The following is a 20,291-nucleotide window of genomic DNA, read 5'->3' on the forward strand; positions in this document are numbered from 1 at the left end:
ATGAGGGTATATTTTTTGCAGCATAAGCTTTCGTTTTTAATACCATTTTGGTGTAAATGCGACGGTTTGATCACTTTTTATTTCATTTTTTGTGTGAGATTAGGTGACCAAAAAATAGACATTCTGGCGTTTACAATTTATTTATTTTTACGCCGTTCACCGTGCGGGTTAAATAATGATATATTATAATAGTTCAGACTTTTAAGGACGCGGCAATACCAATTATGTTCATTTATTTATTTTTTTACTATGCTCTAGGGGGAAAATGGGAAAAGGGTTTTTTTTTTAACTTTTAATATTTTATTTTTTTTTACACCCAAAAAAACTTTATTTAACTTATTTTAACTTTTTTTATTAGTCCCCCTAGGGGACTTCAACCAGCGATTGTTAGATCGCTTGCACGATATACTGCAATGCTAATGTATTGCAGTATATCGTGATTCTGACAGGCACCTATTAAGCCCTGCTGGAGGCAAGGCTTAATAGGTGTACAAAGATGGCGGACCTGGGAGCGTTCATTAAGCCCCCAGGCAGCCATAGCAACCATCGCCCCCCTGCGATTGCGTTGCGGGGGGCGCGATGAGCTGTTAGAGGGGGTCGCCCCCCTCTTTCTGACGATTTAAATGCCGCGGTCAGTATAGACGAGTTAAACTAGCGGGATCGCGCTCGAGCACGATGCCGCTAGTTACTCTGAAGTGTCGGCTGTATGTTACATATAGGTCACTGCGTGAGCCCGCTCCATACTTCCCCTACCCGACTTTGGCGTATGGATACGTCAAATGTCGGGAAGGGGTTAAATTGGACCATCATGTTTAAGGTGTGCAGACAAGTGATGTATTGGTGGCTCATTTTTATTAATTATTGTTATTAGTATGAAAAATCATATTTGCAAAAGTAGGAATGATTTTCTAGGACTAGCATGATTTTCATGGTTTCAAATATCGTAAATGGAGTGTATGGCCCTTTAATGGCAAGCATTATGGCCTATATATTGTATGCAATCGAAAATAGAAAAGGAGGCAGCACTTCCAAAAAAGACAGCTTTGATCACCCGTGCGACGTTTCAGTATGACAGGACCTTTCTCAAGCATAGTGAACACATCAAGTCACAGGTATATAAGGACTCACAGAATCAATTGTAATAAAAAAGTGATAAAGACAAATATGATTACATTTTTATTGTAATAGATGCATTTTTTAATATATATATATATATTTTGTCTTTTTTATATGTTTATCTGCAGATTCAACTCGCTGAATGGACTTCCTCCTCGGACTTCGTGAGTTTCTTTCGTATTCAATATTTACTATTCTCCCATTTTTCCCCTTTTTTTTGCCTAAATACTACTACTTAGTCTTTATGGATTGGGCTAATGATTAATTACATTGGCTAGGATCATTTGATCACTGCCCTTTTCTGTGAAATAACATTTATTCTACTTGTATTTATTGGTATTATACGCTGGACATGGGGTGTCCTTATGATTAATTATGTGTCTGTACAAAAGGAAGAATTTGATCCAGCGCTGCAATGGTGTGATTTAAAAAGGAACGTATTCCCAATTTTATTGGTATCCAGAAAACTTGTTTAAAAATTCGGTAACAGGCTTGGCGTCAAGGCAGTATTTGGTAGGTGTATTGAGCCTACGCGTTTCGAGCACGGCTGGTGCACTTAATCATGGCATTCATTCACTCACTGGGACACGAGAGTATGGGTTTATATAGTTGGTTTTAGATGGGTGGAGCTGAAAAGCCTTACCAGGTGGTTAATCAAGGTCACCCTATGTGTGTGTTCTGGTGGTTAGATACAGCAGTTAACCCTTCCAGGTATATAAATAAATAAACACTATGCACAAACCCTAGGTTCATTACAATACCCATGTAGTTGTTATTTATTTTTCAAATATTAATTCTTTTTGGGATTTTATATAATGTTTCTGCATATGAATCCCTATTTTAGGTAATTTATTAACACATGGCTTATTGCAGTGTAGAACATAGAAAGTCGCAGCTGGAAGGTGGATCGAAAACAGCCGCATCAGGAACGGGGCTCTGGCGATTCAATACTGATGTAAGTAAATTCAAACCTTTGTTGAACTCGTGTCCATGTGTGTGAATGATTCCCAATTACATACCAAAGTTGCAACCAGTTTCAACATAAGAAAGACATAAAGACGGACATTTGAGAAAGAACTGAATGGACTTCCTCCTCGGACTTCGGGAGTTTCTTTCGTATTCAATATTTACTATTCTCCCATTTTCCCCCTTTTTTTTGCCTAAATACTACTACTTAGTCTTTATGGATTGGGCTAATGATTAATTACATTGGCTAGGATCATTTGATCACTGCCCTTTTCTGTGAAATAACATTTATTCTACTTGTATTGGTATTATACACTGGACATGGGGTGTCCTTATGATTAATTATGTGTCTAATATGGATGGACACACATCAGATTGAGTGTGCAATCCCTTACAGGCCTATCTTCATTGGTCTTAGACATATAATATTTCCCACATTCTCCTGCATATTATCCATTACTTTATCATTAAGCATTACCAGATTTCTTCATTTATAGCGATCTTTTGCCAGTCTTCAAGATGGTCGCCGCGCATAGTGTGATCTATTGCGCATGCGCGGGAAGTATTCACGTAGTTTCGTGGGATTTCGTGGTCTGGACATGCGCCGTCTGGATTCGAGGATTCAGTAATTGTTTTCCTTCTCGGACATGTGTGTGACATTCGCATTGAGGATACATTGACGCCGCAATCCACGAGGAGTGAGTCCTTCCAGCATCTGCAAATAGTATTTTGCAATTTACTTCATCGCACACACACTTGGGTGAGTTATTAATTATGGACTTGTTTTTGTGCATTGGACTGCTTATTGCTGTATCAGTCCCTTAACAATTTTAGGTATTTGTATATTATCACCTATTCTTGTGCAGGGAACCCCTTCTATGATGTCCATATGCCCTAATAGACATATTAGGCCCCTTTAACCTGCTCACTGAGGTTGTGCGTTCTACAACCAATATACACCTATGTAACTAGAGCCCTCCAACAGGGCAATTTAAAGAGGTTTACATTTATTTTGTCCTGTTAAAGAGCTTTGTCCAGGTAGTCTCTCCTGCCCAATCTAACATTGGGCGTGGAGATACGCTAGTGCATACCAGGTGGGACATTTGCTGAGGTAAGCGTCTGACACTGAGTATCATGCGTGTGTCCTTTTCTAATTATTAGGACCCATCATCAGTTGCCTCAGACACAGTCTTAGGGGGGATTCACACGAGCGTGATTTTCGTGCGTGCAGGCCGCGTTTTTTTTGCGCGCCACGCACAGCCCTATAGAAGTCAATGGGGCAGTTCAAACAGTGCGTGATTTTTGCGCAGCGTTTGTTCGCTGCGTACAAAACGCGACAGGTTCAATATCTCTGCGTATTTCGCGCATCACGCACCCATTGAAGTCAATGGGTGCGTGAAAACCACGCAGGTCGCACGGAAGCACTTCCGTGCGAACCGACTGAAACAGCGCACCAGCTGTCAAAAGGATGAATGTAAACAGAAAAGCACCACGTGCTTTTCTGTTTCCAAACATCCAAACGGAGTGTCTTTGAGATGAGCAAACCCGGACAACCGAACCGAACTTCACCGGGTTTGGCCGAACTCGTTTTGGCCGAACCCGGCAAAAAAAATTCCGGTACGCGACGTCAGGAGATAGTCACTGTCCAGGGTGCTGAAAGAGTTAAACTGTTTCAACACCATGGACAGTGACTTCCGATCCCAATATACATGAACCTGTAAAAAAAAAACGAAGTTCTGACTTACCGATAACTCCCGGCTTCTTCCTCCAGTCTGACCTCCCGGGATGACAATTCAGTCCAAGTTACAGCTCCAGCCAATCACAGGCCAAGCACAGGCTGCAGCGGTCACATGGACTGCCGCATCATCCAGGGAGGTGGGGCCCGATGTCAAAAGAGGCGCGTCACCAAGGACGCGTCACCAAGGCAACGGCCGGGAGGGAAGTTCTCGGTAAGTACGAACTTTTTCTTTTTTTTAACAGGTTTCTCGATATTGTGTTTGGCATTCACTGTCGAGGGTGCTGAAAGAGTTACTGCCGATCAGTTAGCTCTTTCAGCACCTTGGACAGTGACGGGCGTCGACTAGCCTCATCTCTATGATGGCGGCTGCGCGAAAATCACGCAGCCGCGCATCATACACGGATGACACACGCAGCTGTCAAGTGGTTTTTGCGCGCGCAAAACGCAGCGTTGTTTGCGCGCGCAAAAACGCAACGTTCGTCTGAATCTGCCCTTACCCGGCGTGCACTAGCGTCTTTCGATGTTAGATTGGTGGGAGAGACTTCTGGACAAATCCCTTTAAAGGGGTTTCCCTGTCCCTAAAAATTGATGGCCTATCCTCAGGATAGGCCATAAATAGCTGATCGATCGTGGTCCGACTCCTGGGTCCACCGCCGATCAGCTTTAAAGGGGCCGCAGTGCTCCTTTGAGCGCTGCTTTCCCTTCATTCTGGTCACTGTTCGTATTGTGAATCGTCGACACAGCAGTAGCAGCGATTCATAGTATTACAACCTTCTCCCGTTGAAGTGAATGGGAGAAGGCTGTAATACTGTGAACCGCCACTACTGCTGTGTCGTCGAGTCACAGTACGAGCAGTGACCAGAATAAGGGGAAAGCAGCGCCCAAAGGAGCTCTATGGCCCCTTCAAAAAACTGATCGAGCAATCAGCTATTGATGGGCCATCCTGAAACAGGGAGAAATGCTGCCGACAAGATAGAAATGTATGGGGACGAGCGATCGTAGTAATGATCAACAAGCGAGAGTTATGAAGTGTCTACTGTGAGGCTGGGTTCACACAACCTATTTTCAGGCGTAAACGAGGCGTATTATGCCTCGATTTACGCCTGATAATACGGCTCCAATACGTCGGCAAACATCTGCCCATTCATTTGAATGGGTTTGCCGACGTACTGTGCCGACGACCTGTAACTTACGCGTCGTCGTTTGACAGCTGTCAAAAGACGACGCGTAAAATTACAGCCTCGTCAAAAGAAGTGCAGGACACTTCTTGGAACGTTTTTGGAGCCGTTTTCTCATAGACTCTATTGAAAACAGCTCCAAAAACGGCCGAAAAAACGGCGCGAAAAACGTGACTTGCTCAAAAAACGTCTGAAAATCAGGTGCTGTTTTCCCTTGAAAACAGCTCCGTATTTTCAGATTTTTTTGGCTCAGCGTGTGAACATACCCTCAGGCTGGGTTCACACGACCTATTTTCAGACGTAAACGAGGCGTATTATGCCTCGTTTTACGTCTGAAAATAGGGTAACAATACGTTGGCAAACATCTGCCCATTCATTTGAATGGGTTTGGCGACGTACTGTGCAGACGACCTGTTATTTACGCGTCGTCGTTTGACAGCTGTCAAACGACGACGCGTAAATTGACTGCCTCGTAATTTGAGCCTCGTAATTTGAGCCGTTCTTCATTGAACTCAATCTGGATGATTCTGAGAGTGATTGGGAGAAGGTGCTGTGGTCAGATGAGACAAAAATTGAGCTCTTTGGCATTAACTCAACTCGCCGTGTTTGGAGGAAGAGAAATGCTGCCTATGACCCAAAGAACACCGTCCCCACTGTCAAGCATGGAGGTGGAAGCATTATGTTTTGGGGGTGTTTCTCTGCTGAGGGCACAGGACTACTTCACCGCATCACTGGGAGAATGGATGGAGCCATGTACCGTCAAATCGTGAGTGACAACCTCCTTCCCTCCACCAGGACATTAAAAATGGTCATGGAGTGGCCTAGCCAGTCTCCAGACATTAATCCCATCGAAAACTTATGGAGGGAGCTGAAGATCCGAGTTGCAAAGCAACAGCCTCGAAATCTTAATGATTTACAGATGATCTGCAAAAAGGAGTGGGACAAAATTCCATCTAACATGTGTGCAAACCTCATCATCAACTACAAAAAACGTCTGACTGCTGTGCTTGCCAACAAGGGTTTTGCCACCAAGTATTAAAACTTGTTTGCCAAAGGGATCAAATACTTATTTCTCTGTGCACAATGCAAATAAATATATATCATTTTGACAATGTGATTTTCTGTTTTTTTTTTTAAATGTAATCTATCTCTCACTGGTAAAATTAACCTAGCCTAAAAATTCTAGACTGATCATGTCTTTAACAGTGGGCAAACTTACAAAATCAGCAAGGGATCGAATATATACAGTGGAGGAAATAAGTATTTGATCCCTTGCTGATTTTGTAAGTTTGCCCACTGTCAATGTCATGAACAGTCTAGAATTTTTAGGCTAGGTTAATTTTACCAGTGAGAGATAGATTATATATTAAAAAAAAAAAGAAAATCACATTGTCAAAATTATATATATTTATTTGCATTATGCACAGAGAAATAAGTATTTGATCCCCTACCAACCTTTAAGAGTTCAGCCTCCTCCAGACCAGTTACACGCTCCAAATCAACTTGGTGCCTGCATTAAAGACAGCTGTCTTACATGGTCACCTGTATAAAAGACTCCTGTCCACAGACTCAATTAATCAGTCTGACTCTAACCTCTACAACATGGGCAAGACCAAAGAGCTTTCTAAGGATGTCAGGGACAAGATCATAGACCTGCACAAGGCTGGAATGGGCTACAAAACCATAAGTAAGATGCTGGGTGAGAAGGAGACAACTGTTGGTGCAATAGTAAGAAAATGGAAGACATACAAAATGACTGTCAATCGACATCGATCTGGGGCTCCATGCAAAATCTCACCTCGTGGGGTATCCTTGATCCTGAGGAAGGTGAGAGCTCAGCCGAAAACTACACGGGGGGAACTTGTTAATGATCTTAAGGCAGCTGGGACCACAGTCACCAAGAAAACCATTGGTAACACATTACGCCGTAATGGATTAAAATCCTGCAGTGCCCGCAAGGTCCCCCTGCTCAAGAAGGCACATGTACAGGCCCGTCTGAAGTTTGCAAATGAACATCTGGATGATTCTGAGAGTGATTGGGAGAAGGTGCTGTGGTCAGATGGGACTAAAATTGAGCTCTTTGGCATTAACTCAACTCGCCGTGTTTGGAGGAAGAGAAATGCTGCCTATGACCCAAAGAACACCATCCCCACTGTCAAGTATGGAGGTGGAAACATTATGTTTTGGGGGTGTTTCTCTGCTAAGGGCACAGGACTACTTCACCGCATCAATGGGAGAATGGATGGAGCCATGTACCGTCAAATCCTGAGTGACAACCTCCTTCCCTCCACCAGGACATTAAAAATGGCTCGTGGCTGGGTCTTCCAGCATGACAATTACCCGAAACATACAGCCAAGGCAACAAAGGAGTGGCTCAAAAAGAAGCACATTAAGGTTATGGAGTGGCCTAGCCAGTCTCCAGACCTTAATCCCATCGAAAACTTATGGAGGGAGCTGAAGATCCGAGTTGCCAAGCGACAGCCTCGAAATCTTAATGATTTACAGATGATCTGCAAAGAGGAGTGGGCCAAAATTCCATCTAACATGTGTGCAAACTTCATCATCAACTACTAAAAATGTCTGACTGCTGTGCTTGCCAACAAGGGTTTTGGCACCAAGTATTAAGTCTTGTTTGCCAAAGGGATCAAATACTTATTTCTCTGTGCACAATGCAAATAAATATATATAATTTTGACAATGTGATTTTTTTATTTTTTTTATATATAATCTATCTCTCACTGGTAAAATTAACCTAGCCTAAAAATTCTAGACTGTTCATGTCTTTGACAGTGGGCAAACTTACAAAATCAGCAAGGGATCAAATACTTATTTCCTCCACTGTAGGTCTCCTGATTCAATCTAAGCAAGTTACCTTGGTGGCAATTGAGAAGGAAATAGAGAAGATACAAACTAGGTTAAATAAAGACCTTTCTAGCGATGCACTTGACAAACTGAATGCTGACCTAGACAAAGACTTTCAGAAATAGGAACAGGAGATCTGCTCTATTAAAACCAAGACATTTCAGAGAGATTCCAGCGATTTCCAGCAGGATAGAATTTACAAATGGCGACAACCAAGATCACGCTCCGTATCCCGGTCCAGATCTGGCTCTATTTCATCTCAGACCTCTAATGATGAGCGTATGGGGGAATAGATGGAATGGGGACACAACATCTAATAGGCAGGACTCAACTTACCCACGAAGAAACAGGGAGAGGCAAGCAGCGAAACTTAAGACCATATCAAGGAGTGAAAAAATCTAACAACCTTGAGGTAATAAATCTATCCAGGCATGTCCTCTCTGACACACCATGTTATATACTTAACAAGGGACTCACGTTTTCCTCAAGTAACCCCTTTGATTTTTTCACAGCTTTAAAAGATCTCCATTTATTCTCGCGCAAGTTGATCTTGAGAAAGCTTCATAGCAGGGGTGAAATAGATGTGGGTCTCAATAGTGTGATGGAAACAGAAGCCCTGTTAGCCCTTGAAGAGTTACCGCAAGAACAAGCTTCCACTGAACAAGGTGGGTTCCCAACTTTGATTCTTCCAAAATCAACGAGGTTCCCCCCCTTGTCTATCTGCCCACAAGTTGAGATTTTCACCAAGTTTGTGATTGATGATTTTAAACAAATCTCGATCAACAAACAGTATGATAATTTGACAGCTGTTCAACGTGCAGTCTTGAGGGAACTGCAATCAAATGAGGACATGGTATTTAAAGCGGCAGACAAGGGGGGGAACATTGTTATCTGGCCAATTAAACTATACGAAAAGGAATCGTTTCGCCACCTGAGGGATAAACAGACATGAGCCAGACATGTTTTTGGTGACGGCTGATGTAGAGTGTGGAGTCATTGTATACAAGCATTTGACACCACGATAGTATCCATGCGATCCGCTTCTTCCTGGGGATGAACAACTGGGACAGCCTAGTTTGTGATCTTGTTGTTCAATTGGTGGAATACATTCTTACTCAGAACCTGTTTGTTTTCAAAGATGTATTTTATTTAGAAAAGCAAGGCATTGCCATGGGTGCGGCGTGCGCACCGTCGTATGCAAACCTGTGTCTCGAATTTTGGGAGAGGCAGGTTCTGCATGGCGACAGTGCCCGCGCCACTGACCATGTGCAGTGCTGGTTATGCTACATTGACGATGTGTTCATTATTTGGCAAGGCACTGAAGTACAGCTGATTTGGTTCATGCAACAGCTTAATGTCAACACTTTGAACATCAAACTTACTTACATCTTTGATAAAAATCAGGGTGGACTTCTTGGATGTATCTATTGAAACTGATGAGGAGGGAGTATTGCAGACGGACGTCTTTAGGAAGGAGACGTTGGTGAACTCCCTTCTACATGCTACCTTGATACATGTACATTCCACTGTCAGGGCTGTCCCAGTTGGTCAGTTCCTTAGGATGAAGCTGATCTGCTAATCAGAAATGAAGTTTGAGAACCAGTCCAGGGACCTAGAAGATAGATTCCGAGAGAAGGGTTACAGCCGGAGGTGTATCAAACGGGTATAGACGCGAAAAAACAACTGAATGCAAATACCTGCTATATCCCTCAGGAACTAAAATGAAGGATATGGACAATAATAAGATTAGATTTATCTTCAGTTTTAACAACCAGTGGCAGACAATGAGATCTATATTGGAAAAAACATTGGCCAATCTTGCAGATGGAACCCACTCTGGTGACAGCCCTACCGGATAATCTGCAAATGACGGCCAGGAAGAGTAAAAACCTCAAAGACTTACTGGTCAAAAGTCATTATATACCCAAGCAATTGAACCCCTTTTCTTCAAGGGGTCCGGTTCAGGGCTGCTACCCATGTGGTGACTGTGTGGCATGTACCAACAGATCACGTACAACTTTTTTTGATTCTATTGGCAATGGACGCCGCTTCAAAATTTTGCAATATATTTCGTGTATTACCACCCATGTTATCTACTATGCAACATGTGGTTGCCCCAAAGTGTATGTGGGTTTAATTTCTAGACAACTTAGAATCCGCATTCGTGAGCATGTACGAGATATTATTGCTGCCAAAGAGATCAAGGATTTGACAAAATTGAAAACCATCCCCAAACACTTTAAACTCTATCACGGGTGTGATCCCAAAACGTTCTTGGCCTGGGGCATTGACACAGTACATTGTAGTGTCAGAGGAATAGATGCGAGGATGATTCTTGCACAAAAGGAGTGTAGGTGGATTATCACTCTGGGCACCTTTGCCCCATTTGGCCTTAACGAGAAATTGAGCTTTTCTGCCTTCTTATAGGCTTTTTCTGCTTTTTATAAATTATAAAAAATTCTTTCTAGCTTTCCCGTTATTGTTTAATTAATTATTTGTTACTTATTGTTTGTTCTGTGTTTATGTCCAGATTCTGACTGTGGATATTTTTTTACTCTGATCCCTGGGTGTCCGTGATATAGTATCATTTATGAGCGAGCGTTTTATAACCGTCAGACCAACTATCAACATGTCCGAGAGAAAGGAAAGAAAATAGATGGGGAAACTCTTCTTCCCTTATCCCACCCAAAATGTCTCAATAATAGAGATCATTTGGTATCTATATGCAATATCAAACATTATCTGTTTAACTATGTAGGCAGTTATTTTGTTTCCCCTCCCCTCCCCAACACTGTTTTTCTTGCCACGATTTTTTGTAGTGTCTTGCGACGTCTTTACGTGGTTTCCAAGTATCTACCTCATGTTTATTTTAGTTTTAATTATTATTATATTTTTTTATACAAATTTTTGTCACTTATATTGCGACTCATATTTCATTCATATTTTTCCCTTTTTTTACTTTGGTCACTTTCTCTAGCTACTTTTTTCTTTGGTTATCAGAGTAATTATACTTACGTAGTTAAGTAAAACAATTTATCACTTTTTTTCACCCATCTCACTTTCACATTATTTATTATTGTATTTACTTATTTGTATTTGATTGTATTTAATTATTATTATTGTATTCATCTACTCAATATATGCTTTCACTTTAATGATCCCTTTTACAGAGCAAGGGGAGTGTTTTGGAATATGCCTATTAATTATAACAGTACACATAGGATCTTGCTGATTTCTATATTAAATATATTTTGCTTATACTCACGGTGGTGTCCTTCTCTCTGGGGTCACGCATGCTGCAGTAATACGGGGCGCTGAGTTCGTTCTCCTCTCATCAGTACACACGCTCTGCGCCTGCGCTGTCTCTCTAGTGACGCGTCCCGGTAGATGCGCAGTAGCGGTGTGACAATCGGCAATGGTAGTCTCGCGGCCCCAAGTTTAATCACGCGCATGTGCCGTAGACCAGCTTGTTTGATACGCCGGAACACACCCGCTTATCACTTTTAACTTAATATTTAAACAACATACACACACTATTGATACCCCCTGAAGATGTATTAGCGAAACGCGCGTCGGGGCATTGTCTCTTGTTGTGGACCACCTGATTACATCTACTCACTTGAGTAAGGTTCGGTGCATGGGCTGCTGACATATGATTTGGGTATATGCTCTTTAGCTACTTGGTTGGATGTGTATTTTTTACTATCTATCAGACCAGGTGGGTTTGGCTCATATGCCAAGTTACACCCCCTTGATCTGTGAGTTATACAATGCCTATATACCGTTTTTTCTACCTATGTCATGCTTAATGATTAACTTCTTCATTAATATTACCGGATAACCTGTCACACACTTTTTGTGTGTATGATACATACATGTATTATGCAGTGTGCTAACTGTTTTATGGCCGTAATGCCATCCTGTGGAGTGGTCCTCATACAGACCTTGTTTTAGATCCTCAAGTTGTTTTTATACATTTCTCTTTGTTATATTGTATCCAATAAAATCGATCTATTTCTATTTTGATTATATAGTGTTTGGACTCCTTATTTCTCATAGTTGTTTCATAATATATTGGAGTTTGCTCTATCTATAATTACTAGATGGTTGGAGGGGATTAACACTATGTTGGCTGCACCTAACCAGCTACTTACCCTGCGAGACTTGTTTTGATGAGAGAAGCTCATCTCGCCTCATGGATGGTGCGGCTCTGCTGTAAGAGAAAATGGAAAGAAGGATAAATGGGTAAAATGTATAAATGGGTTGCAAATTTGTTTCGCCCACATTTAGTTCCCGATGTAAATGAAGGGAGCTATTGAGAACTGAACCACAGCAGCACCATAGGGAGTAAGGAATGAGGTTTGAGGCGCAAAGATACAAAGCTCTTGAGTTTTAGACCAAGTTGTAGCATATGGGACATATCGTAATTAAAATCTCCTCATTGGTGCCTTTATACCTTTTATATACAATATCTAGCCAAGTATGTGGACACCTGACCATCACACCTATAGGAGTTTCTTCGACATCCCTTTTCAATAAGGCTACATCATCCTCCACTCTTCAGGGAAGACTTTCCGCAAGATTTTGGAGTGGTTCTGTGGGATTTTGTGCCCATCCAGATGAAAGAGCATTTGTAATATCAGGTGCTGATGTCTGACATGAAGGTCTGGCTCACTACAGTGTTTCAATCCATCCCAAAGGTGTTCGATGGGGTTGAGGTCAGCAAAACCCAGATTTGTTCATCAGGATAGTAAAACATGATTCATCACTCCAGGGAACACATTTCCACTGCTCCAGAATCCAATGGCGGCGTGCTTTACACAACTCCAGCTGTGCTTGACGCTTGAATGCAGCTGTCCGACCATTCGATGAAGCTTCCGACACACAGTTCTTGTGCTGATGTCACTTCTAGAGGCAGTTTGTACCTCTGCAGTGAGTGATACAACAGAGGATAGCCGATTTTTTTCTCGCCATGTGTTTCAGCGCTCGCTGACTACGCTATGTGACTTTGTGTTGTCTACTAACCCATGACTGGGCTGTTGTTACTTCTAAATGCTTCCACTTCACAATAATAGCTGTTCAGCTGTTCACATAGTCACTGGCCATTTTATTTCAGAAACAGCGCTGCTCTTATTCATTGGCTGTGTGTCTAGTACTGCAGCCCAGACTCATTCAAGTGAATGGGTCTGAATGGCAATATTCCACACAACCCATGAACAAGAGTGGCATTGGTTCCAGAAAAAAGCAGCCATGTTTTTCTCTAACAACCCCTTGAAGCATTATCACATACATGTACGTGATAAGTGTCATAGCGAAGTATGGAAGACACTCACGGGATGAGCGCCCTCCATACCCTGTGGGTGTCAGTCTGGGCTGTCAGCTGTAAAACGCAGCTAACGCCCGGGAACAGCGATCGTGCTGTTCCTTGTCTCTTAACCCCACAAATGCTGCTGTCAATCGAGACCGCAGCATCTGAGGCATTATAGAGAGGGGGCGCCCCCTCTGACAGCTGATCAGCGCCCCCACACTGCGATCTGCCTTTTGTCTGCCTCTGTTAAGCCGTGTCTCTGACACGGCTTAACAGAAGCCTGTGAAAATTACGATATACTGCAATACATTAGTATTGCAGTATATTGTACCAGCGATCTAACGATTGCTGGTTCAAGACCCATAGGTGGACTAATAAATGGTGTAAAAAAAAGTTTAATAAAGTTATTAGTAGTGAAAAAAAATATTAAAAGTTCAAAAAGAAAACCTTTTCCTATTTTTCCTCTAAGGCAATGTAAATAATAAAAAAAATAAACAAAATTAGTATCGCTGCGCCCGTAAAAGTCTGAACTATTACAATATACCATTATTTAACTCGCACAGTGAACGCAGTAAAAACCCCAAAATTTTAAATTGCCAAAATTGCTGTTTTTTGGTCACCTTAGCGCGCAAATTTTTTTTAATAAAAAGTGATCAAAAAGTTGTACATACCAAAAAATGTTACCAATAAAAACTACAGCTCAGCCCGCAAAAAATAAGCCCCCTCACACCGCTCAATCCACGGAAAAAGAAAAAAGTTATGGCTTTAAGAATGTGGTGAAACAAAACCATTTAAAAAAAAAAAAAAAAAAAAGGTTTTTTCTTTTTAAAAGTAGTGATATATAAAAAAACCTATATTATATATACCGTAATTGTATTGAGCCACAGAATAAAGTTAAGTTGTCGTTTTTACCGCACGATGAAAGCCGTAAAAACGAAAACCAAAAATACAATGTAGGAATCACAGTTTTTCCAATTTCAGCCCGCAAAGAAAAATTTTTCCGTTTCTTAGTACGTCATATAGTACTTTAAATAGTGCCATTATAAACTCCTCCTGCATATAATAAGCCCTCACAACACTCCACTGACAGAAAAATAAAAAAATGATGGCTCTCGGAACGTGGGGAGTAAAAAATGAAAATGAAAAATTGCTCGGTCATTAAGGGGTTAAAGTCATGGCACCAATGTTGAAAGGAGACATTGCTAACTACTAAGTCACGATACATGAAGATCAGTAAAGTATTATGTGTAAACATGTGTATAACAAGAACTGGCAGTTCCCAATGGCAAAAATTCCAAGTGGCTCCGATGGTACCCGAATAATCCCAATGATAAAGCAAGATAAGCTTCCAGGATGCCATAACACAGTAAATATTACTGCACTAATATAACCGCATGTCTTCCAAGAGCATGATATTGTAACCGTTTACGAAAAGACAAGCGCTTCATAGGGCAGCTCCCGTGAATATAAACAGGTGGAGATTCTCAGGGGTGCCTTTTCGTGGGTATGCTCAGCTAATGGGGTTGTGCTCAGAGCATGTGTGTGTAAACTAAGGCTTCATGCACATGACCGTGCCCGTAATTACGACCCGTAATTATGGGCACAGACAGCCGACTGTTTTTACAAGCCGTGCTCCCATTATAAAGTATAGGAGCACGGTCCGTAAAATAAAAAAAATAGGACATGTCCTATTTTTTTTCGGCAGGTTTCTACGGCACGGACACCCTCCGGTAGACATATGGGAAGGTGTCTGTCTGTCATAGAAATGGATGGGTCCGTAATTTCGGGCGTGTGCATGGGGCTTTTCAAACTTGTCTTCACTGGTTTTGAATGCAGAAGAAGGATTAGGGTAAATGAGGTTTTGTGGACTGCTCTGCTTTATGAAACACTCCAATGGATTCTAGATACTTGGTTGAAGATTGTTAGGGTATGTTCGCATGCAGTGGTTTCAGACATAATTCGGGCCGTTTACGTCTCGAATTACGCCTGAAAAAACGGCACCAATACGCCTCCAAACATCTGCCCATTGCTTACAATGGGATTTACGGTGTTCTGTTCCCACGAGGCTTAATTTTATGCGTCGCTGTCAAAATACGGCGCGTAAAAAGAGGGCCGCGAAAAAGAAGTGCATGTCACTTCTTGGGATGTTTTTGGAGGCGTTTTTCATTGACTCCATTGAAAAACAGCTCCAATAACGGCCGTAAAATACGCCGCGAAAAACGTGAGTTGTTACAAAAACGTCTGAAAATCAGGAGCTGTTTTCGCTTGAAAACAGCTCCGAATTTTCAGACGTATTTTGCTAAGCGTGTGAACATACCCATATAAGGTGCTAAAACATCAATGCGTTACGAGTCCGTAACAGTCTCTTTATCAGGACAACACACCATTGTATTGTGGTGTATTGTCCTAATGAAAAGATCTGTAGGGTCTCCTAACGCTTTGGGGTTTTAGCACCGATATAAAGTCCAGGATCCATTTGAGTTTTTCCATCAAGCAGCGCAGTCAAGAAAGTCTCAATTTTTCTGCTCCTTACGGCAAGAGGATGATATCTAAATTCTACTTGCAGATACAGTGACTGGGAAGATCTTTTAAAATATGTTTTTGTATTTTGAATAGGCCCTATATGCTACTGGGTGACACAGTCTGCTAGGCCCATATTTAGGTCCTTGTACTTTGCACCTGTCTGTCCTGCAGTAATATTGGCACTATTTCCACTGACACCATGGTTCATGGACCCTTTAATGACCGCTGTTATGGACCTTTTGCGCACGCAAAATTCCGCATTTTTTGCACACTCAAAACGCACACGCTTGTGTGAATCCGGCCTAACACTGACAGGCATAATACACTGCAATACAGAAGTATTGCAGTGTATTGTAAAATCGATCTAATAACCGCATACTAAAGTTCCACAGCGGGACAAAAAAAAAAATTGTTGAATAAAGTTAATAATAAACAAATAAAGAAAAAAAAATGGTATATTATGGAAAAAAACGAAAAATAAAAAAAAAGCTGCACATAATTGGAATTGCCGCGTCCATAACGACCTGAACTATAAAACGATTGTTATTTAACCCACATGGTGAACACCATAAAAAAATGTCAAAAAAACAATGCCAAAATTGCCTTATTCTATTCATCCTGCCTTAAAAAAAATCAAAAAGTGATAATGACACAAAAACAAATACTTAAAAAAAAATAAAAACGTATTTTTATTGTGCAGAATTTTGTATCGCTGTATTCGGAACGACCCGCAGCATAAAGTTATTATGTTATTTATACCACACAGTAAACAGCGTACATGTGGGAAACATAAATGAATGGCGAAATTTCAGTTTTTTTTCCCACTACCTCCCAAAAAAATGGAATAAAAGTTAGTCAATAAATTATATGTACCCAAAAAAAATTACAACTTATCCCGCAAAAAACAAGCCCTCACATGGCTATCTCTACGGAAAAATAAAAAAAAGTTATGGCTTTTGAAATACGATGTAAAAAAAAAACAAAAAAACGCTCAGTCATTGAGGCCTAAAATAGGCTGGTCACTAAAGGGTTAATGCGGTAGATTCCCCTTTCAGTAGTGGCACCAGGGAATAGTCCCAGTGACCTTCACCATCTCTGCGCTGCGGCTCAGTCTGCATCACATCATGTGTTACTCTGCGGCATCTGAAGAGGGAGGAGGGGGACACCAGAAGCCTCACACTTTCTCAATATCATTAGTCAAATGACTTTGCATTTCTGTAACCTGAAATTCTAACTTTTCTCTCCTCTCAGATTACTAATCTCAGTTCCAGGAAAACATAAATGAAGAATAGATCTAAATTGTCCAAATTAGAGGGGACCAATAAAAAGCCTCTTTATATAAACGTAAAATACATTGTTTAATATGAACCTGTGGTGGTTTATTGGGTAACACTGCTGACCTGCAGGATAAGCGGCCATTAGGCCTGAGGCCGGTTTCACACAACCATTATATATACCGACACCGCTGTTCTATTGTGATCTAGGCTGAAGATCCGCAAGTGTTCCGAGTGCTTGGACCACAATACAGACCTAAAATGCGGTCATCTTACAGCAATATGAAACCTGGGAAGGGATCGGTGCCGACGGGGTTTTGCCTGGTCCGTACGCTGTACTGAAGGCTCTGTCGAGGTACTAGAGGAACAGAAGACCTAGGCCCCATGCACACGAACGTGCTTTTGCAGCCGCAATTCCCCCGAAAATCCACAGGAGAATTGAGGCCCCATTCATATCTATGGGCCCATGCACACCACCGTGGTGTCCACGGTCCGTGCATGGCCCAGGAGCCTGGACCGTAGAAAGAACGGACATGTCTTATTATGGCCGTGTTCTGTGGTCCAGGCTCATAGAAAATAACGTGCACGGCACGCGATTTGCGGGTGGCTCACGGGTGACATTCCGCTGCCGGCCGACCCGAAATTCACGGCCGTGCACATGGCTATGGTCGTGTACATGAGGCCTAAGGCTATGTTCACATCTGCGTTGGGGACTCCGTTATATTTGCCAGACAAAATAACGCAGCATGCAGCACTATTTTGTCCGGCAAAATTATGGAAACTATGAGAGATACCTGACGGAACCCATTAAAGTCAATAGGTTCCATGGGGCATCATTGGTGTCCATCATGAGAAAGATTCAGCAGTTCCATTATTTTCGTTGCACTGCTTCAGAACAACGGAAATAGTGATGACAGTGTGAACAGAGCCTTAAAAAAGTAACTAATAATAAGATCACAAAGTGATAATTTCACCTTTTATATTGGGCTTCTCTAGGTTGTTCCACCTCTCATGTAGATTTTTTTTTTTAAACCTTAAGGCCCTGTTCACACGACGTGTAGTTGACCCTTTTTGGTGCGTTTTACGCGCCAAATTACACGTCAAAAAACCGCTTCATTAAGCTTCCTTTTCAAATTAATGGGAAAGCACGTCGCTAGAACATACAACATGTTGTTTTTTTATGCGAGCGTATTTAAAAAGCGAGTCGCCTAAAAAAGAAAGCATCAGGGCAATTCTTTGGCACGTAAGACGCACCAAAAACGTGCCATATGTTCCCATAGTCAATGGGAGTCTTTATTAAGCAGAAAACCCTCACGAAACATGTCAAAAACCACACCGAAAACAAGTCAAAAGCTCCTGTATTTTAAAAAGCGCTTTACAAAAATGCTAGCTTATTTGACACGTTTTCATGTCGTATTTTTTGAGTGCCGTGTGAACATGCCCTAATGGGTTCATTCTGTGGTTTAATTATTTTATATATCTTTATAGTGAATGGAGTTTTTTTTATATATATACACACACACAGATGTTAAAAGGTGAATATTCACTTTAAGTTTATGTTCCCACATTGCAATTTGTTAAAGATTTTTATGCAGATTTATCACTTAAAGGCAAAAGTGGATCCAGGAGGAAGGAGAAGTAGAAGTTCTTCCTTTACATTTCCTATTCCTTTTGAAACCACTTCTGGCTTTGGCTCAAGAATCTGCATCAAAGTGTGCACCAAAATCTGCAACAAATTGCAATGTGTGAACATAGCCTAAGATGGTTTTCAAAATACCGCTGGCTATTGCTTCTTTCATTTTCCAAAAGGCCTCTGAAAAATGTGTGGCATAGGCCCCATCTCTACCTTTCCTTTGCATCAGTTTTGGCAAATCTCCCCCTTTGAGTTTAGCAGCCCCTTGTCTCTGTATACTGTATTACACAAAAAAAAGGTGCAGGGGCTCCCGGTCAACCGAGTGCAACACACACAGCTCCAGCCAGGCAAAAAGTACCGCGTGCCCGTTTGTCATTTCTGTGGAGGACACAAACATCTACATACAAATATCATGTCTATAGAGTGCAGCGTTCCCAGCATTAAAGGGGTTTAGCAAAGTTAATGCTATTTTTGTATAGTGAAAACGTATAACATTTTCCAATGTAAACAATGAATGTTCCTACTGAATAACAGCAAGCAGAGATCTTGAAAACGGCAATGAATGATTACAGAAAGTATATTGGAAAATTGTATAACGTTTAAATAAATTAAAATTCACATTCATTTGTTAAAGATTGGGCAATCCCTCTAAGGACTTGCATCAAAGATTTTAGTTTATCCGATGCACTGCGCTACTGCCAGGAGCCGCGGCAAATGTCCACGTGCCTGCTACTACAGAGAATGGCAGGACAGAGAACCGATGGCTCCCTACTCCGCCATCATTTTCAACTGTATCTGCGTTCTGAGGATGTGGATACAGTTACAAGTTGCGCCGCCGCCCTGCTGGCATGGGGCCCAAACGCAACTGCACCGCTTGCCCTATGGTTATAGTGGCCCTTCACCAGCTTTCTATGACCTTCGGGCCTATTCCCAACACCTCGTTTGCCAACAGTTGAGTTGTGCTGGAGGGGAGTCCTGCACAGGTTGTTGCCACCTAATAAAAAGGGGATAGGACCAACCAGGACTGGGTGCCCTCTCTGTAAGGGCCCCATAGCAGCCACACAGGCTGCCTCTATGGTATGTACGCACTTTGCTATGGAAATGTCATGTAAACATTGCGGTCATGATCAGCTTCTATGTGTTTCAGTTGTCTGGTGCAAAATTTACTTTTTGCCTTAATTTTGCTGTTGCGAATATTGTGCAACTCAATACATTATTATGGGGCACAAGCCTGTGCGAGTTGAGCCATCATACAGTGAAGGTCGTCGTGTAGCCCGGGCCTCAGTTTATAGTACACAAAAAAATACAATAAAAGATAGAAATATATAATAAATTCCACCATAACAGAGCCCTGTGTTGTTCCGCGCTCTCTCCAGCAGGGGGAGCCAGTCTTAGAGGCCTCCGCGGCCTGAGCTCCGGACCGTACAGCCAGGAGCGGTTCAGGAGACCAGTATCAAGAGCCCAGTCCTCAGCACCGGCCTCCTCCTACACCACCACCGAAACCGAGGACTGGTACCTGGCCGGGTGAGTGGCTGCTCCCCGGCCGCTCAGCATGTGGCTGAACCCGGAGGAGGTGCTGCTGGCCAACGCGCTATGGGTGACCGAGAGAGCCAACCCGTTCTTTATCCTGCAGAGACGCCGGGGACACGGAAAAGGCGGAGGCCTGACAGGTAACACCGGGGGTACATACGGG

General features: G+C 42.1%; 1 protein-coding gene and 1 long non-coding RNA gene across 6 annotated transcripts in view; one reads left to right on the top strand and one right to left on the bottom strand.

The window, feature by feature from the left end:
• The window catches only part of LOC142748869 (uncharacterized), a 34,387-nt gene that overhangs the window by 13,857 nt on the left and 239 nt on the right, over positions 1–20,291 (bottom strand). The window contains exons 2-4 of one of the 4 annotated variants that reach the window (XR_012882324.1): positions 12,015–12,073; positions 9,247–9,472; positions 2,561–2,797 (exon numbers count right to left, since the gene is read on the bottom strand). This is a non-coding gene — a long non-coding RNA (uncharacterized LOC142748869). Of the gene's footprint in view, positions 1–2,560; positions 2,798–9,246; positions 9,473–12,014; positions 12,074–19,937; positions 20,284–20,291 lie in introns of those variants that run through there. The other 3 variants (XR_012882322.1, XR_012882323.1, XR_012882321.1) reach the window with 3 other exon arrangements.
• Positions 19,978–20,291, top strand: part of TBC1D9B (TBC1 domain family member 9B) — a 45,534-nt gene continuing 45,220 nt past the window's right edge. For both annotated transcript variants that reach the window (XM_075856191.1, XM_075856192.1), the window contains exon 1: positions 19,978–20,268. In XM_075856191.1, coding sequence (XP_075712306.1) covers positions 20,151–20,268 — 118 coding nt within the window. In that variant the 5' untranslated portion in view covers positions 19,978–20,150. The remainder of the gene's footprint in view (positions 20,269–20,291) is intronic.

This window comes from Rhinoderma darwinii, chromosome 3, assembly GCF_050947455.1.
Source record: "Rhinoderma darwinii isolate aRhiDar2 chromosome 3, aRhiDar2.hap1, whole genome shotgun sequence".
In the NCBI taxonomy this organism is placed as follows: domain Eukaryota; kingdom Metazoa; phylum Chordata; class Amphibia; order Anura; family Rhinodermatidae; genus Rhinoderma; species Rhinoderma darwinii.